Genomic DNA, 3,216 nt, shown 5'->3' on the forward strand with positions numbered 1-3,216 from the left:
TCGCGCGGTAATCGCAATGTGGACAAGGATATGGCCTTTTTTCCGAATGCATCTGTTGAACATGAGCGTTCAGGTTGCCACGCTTATGACTCTGATAGTCACACTGACCGCACTGAAACACCTGCAGCGATACCGTGTTGATATTTGCGGTACCTGCCTGTTGATGCTGTTGCTGCATTTGATGTTGCTGCGTTTGATGTTGTAACTGATGCTGCTGCTGATGACCTCCGTTAACTCCGGAAGGACCTGAAGCCGAGGCTGACTGTTGTCGCCCCATTGGGTTCTGGATCATTCCCACCTGTTCGAGTTGGGTTTGATAGCGTGATGAATAAGACGCAATTGAGGCACATTAGTTAATTACTAGCTAATGAAAATGCGCTTCTTTGCTTTTCTAATTCACAGTGAATAAAATAAAGCGTGAAAAACCTTGACAGGAAACAAGGTAGGAGGCACCCTATATAGAAAAAAATGCAACACGTTTGTCTTTGATCTTCCACGCTTCCAAGCATATTGCTGAGAAAAAAAATTAAATTGAAATGCTCTCTTTAAAATAACTACATACACTGATATTTTCAAAGACTTTATACGCTATTGTCAGGTTATTAAACTAAAGCGATTAAATTTAAATCAAGCGATTTTGATGAGGCAGGTCAAGCACTCGAGTCTTGTCGTGAATATCTACAATGTGGCTGTTGGCATCATACCATTGGAATCAAAGCGAATCTAAAACTGGTTTATAGACTCATACATACTTTTAAAAGTGTGGGGTCAGGTACGCGTCAGTAGCTAGGACAATACTGAATATCACATTTGATAGAATTGGTATACTCACACATTCATGTTACATCACTTTTAAATGGGCACACAATTAAATCATCACAAAGATCGGTCATATGAACGGTATTTCCTCACGTAATAACCAACAAACCAGCAAATCTGATATCTCGACAGCCAACTAGCTACGCCAATGGGGTAACGGACCTACTAGCAGGTCAACGATTTTTTTAATGCACCCAGCTGATTTTCTATAAAGAAATAACAACGGTAACTAGAAGGGGGAGAAAATTTGCAATGCACGAAAATCTTCCGGCTGGTCCGAATACATCGGATCGCCTTTACTATTCAAGGCACATGACCAGATGCTCGGCTGTTACTCAAGACATTGTCACAAGCGCAAATACAGATTTACACTTGCTGGTGGCGAATACGGGTCGCATAAAATCAACTGAGCCAGATGCGCCTTAGCGATCGAGTCGCTTAGTTACATTGCAAGGGGTAACCTATACACCACCCCGTAACCAATATGGGCCATTACCATAGTAATTAACATTGGTTACTACTAGACTACCTATTTATTCGGTACCATTAGCAAACACATATAGAAACAACTGATTGACTTGACAGACCAAATCTCACTGATCGATAATTAATCTAACGATGACGACCGAATCGAAGAAACTACACCAGCGCCACGCGCTGAAACACAATAAGATCTTCGTTTATAAGCGTCTGATAATTGGCGAACGGTGTTGCACTAAAAAGTAAGCGTAGACTGATGAGATATGTTTTGTTTTTCGCAGTACTTCTTTTCGCTTAATCAGATTGACTTTTTTGTTGTTATGCACTTCGTTATCGTTGTTGTTGTTGTTGTGATGGTGGGTTTGTTGTCGTTGCCGTCTTTTGCTGTCGCTCAATGTTCTTAATTTGTACCTGCTTATTTGTTCCGCTGGCGCCCGTAGTGGAGGCGCTGCTCGTAGCAATAACTCCTCGCAAGGCGGCCTCAAGAGGCTCGCAATGAGTCGTTTGATAATGCTGGGACACCGTGTCCTGATCGGCGGCATAGAACGCGCACAGCTGCGAACAGCAACAATGTTCATCATCAGATCGCCGACAACCATCGCCAGGTCAGGCAGGGCGGGCAGTTGCAGAACACAGAACAGGAGGATCCCAAGCGGACAACGAAAAAGGTCGACACAAATGGAGAGAACGAACCAACGACGAATATACCACAGACGAATCAGGCACAAGAGAGAGTGCGAGTGAGTGAGAGAGACAGAGAGAGAGAGAGAAAACACAGACAACAGCAATCGATTTAAAAATCTTGAAATTAAACTTGGATCAGAGATGTCTTAAGCGATTCCGGTGATCTAACACGAGGGATTAGTGAATAATTGGGTCGCTAATCGATTGACTGGCTGTTTGTTCGCTTGGTTGATCAATTAATTTACTCTATTCAACAACTAAGAATGTATCTGTTTGTACAAAGGGATTAAATTAAAAATCATTATTCTTCTGTAAATGTTGCGTTGCAAGTGCTAGATAATATATTAAAGTAACTCTTGATGCGGCTGCCTGCATCTCTTAATGAGCTTTTCCTGACCCCTGTATCTCTCGATCTATTGGATACAAAAGGTTGATAGGTTACACGAAGATTGGAGCGGGCACTCTCTCTCGTCAACTATCTGTTGCCATCTTGTTCAGGTTCTGATCGAAAACATCTCTTGATCTGACTGGGTTCGCCCGATCGAATCAGTTGGTCAGCACTTGTATCCTGTGATATGCCGGATAACAGATGTGTCGCTGCATAGAACTTCCATGTTTCTAAACACATACACATCGATGATAACTAACTTCCACTAGAGTCCGGTTACGTTTGATGGTATTACGCACGTTTGCTTTGCAATCATCCGTTCAGCTGTGGACATATAGTACAAAATAACAATATTTTTGAACACCACACTCACTCACCTATTTGTCACTATGTGACTGATGTCTGTAACTATGGCCTACTCATATGAGGTAATGGCAAATCTTACTGATCCCATAACAATCAATGTGACGATCACAAAAAAACTGCCTCTAAAACCCAGGCGTGCTCTGTCATGCTGTCTCCATATTTTCTTTCATAGTGTTAATTTTCATTTCGCCTAAACTTTAACCCACAATATTTTTCAATTCTCCTACTGTCGTTTTGTATTACAATCTATTTGGAAGCATTCTAATTGCTTTATAGCTTGTCATATGAAATTTTCTGCCGAAAAGTTCGGTTGATTCCAACAGTATTGATTCCAGTGGAAGGGTATCTCTAGGAGCAAAAAGGATTTTGCAGTCAGGGATATGAATATTATTTTGTATTTAAAACAGCGCTTTTTACATATCCTAATGTCTAATTTACAGTTTGGGCAACGCGAGTTAGATTAATTATATATATATATA

At 41.2% G+C, this 3,216-nt stretch overlaps 1 protein-coding gene across 7 annotated transcripts in view; it reads right to left on the reverse strand.

The window, feature by feature from the left end:
• The window catches only part of LOC111248297 (uncharacterized), a 9,204-nt gene that overhangs the window by 3,612 nt on the left and 2,376 nt on the right, over window positions 1-3,216 (reverse strand). For 3 of the 7 annotated variants that reach the window (XR_002672519.2, XM_022800420.2, XM_086976547.1), the window contains exons 2-3: window positions 1,711-1,854; window positions 1-298 (exon numbers count right to left, since the gene is read on the reverse strand). The exon at window positions 1-298 is cut by the window's left edge and continues 61 nt beyond it. Coding sequence is in view for 6 of the 7 variants with exons in the window: in XM_022800420.2 (XP_022656155.1) it covers window positions 1-298; window positions 1,711-1,854 (442 nt within the window). In the remaining variant the exon portion in view is untranslated. Of the gene's footprint in view, window positions 299-1,710; window positions 1,855-2,425; window positions 2,696-3,216 lie in introns of all 7 variants that reach the window. The other 4 variants (XM_022800437.2, XM_086976546.1, XM_022800431.2 and 1 more) reach the window with 2 other exon arrangements.

The sequence above is a fragment of the Varroa destructor genome, unplaced genomic scaffold, assembly GCF_002443255.2.
Source record: "Varroa destructor unplaced genomic scaffold, Vdes_3.0 BEIS01000001.1, whole genome shotgun sequence".
Classification (NCBI taxonomy): domain Eukaryota; kingdom Metazoa; phylum Arthropoda; class Arachnida; order Mesostigmata; family Varroidae; genus Varroa; species Varroa destructor.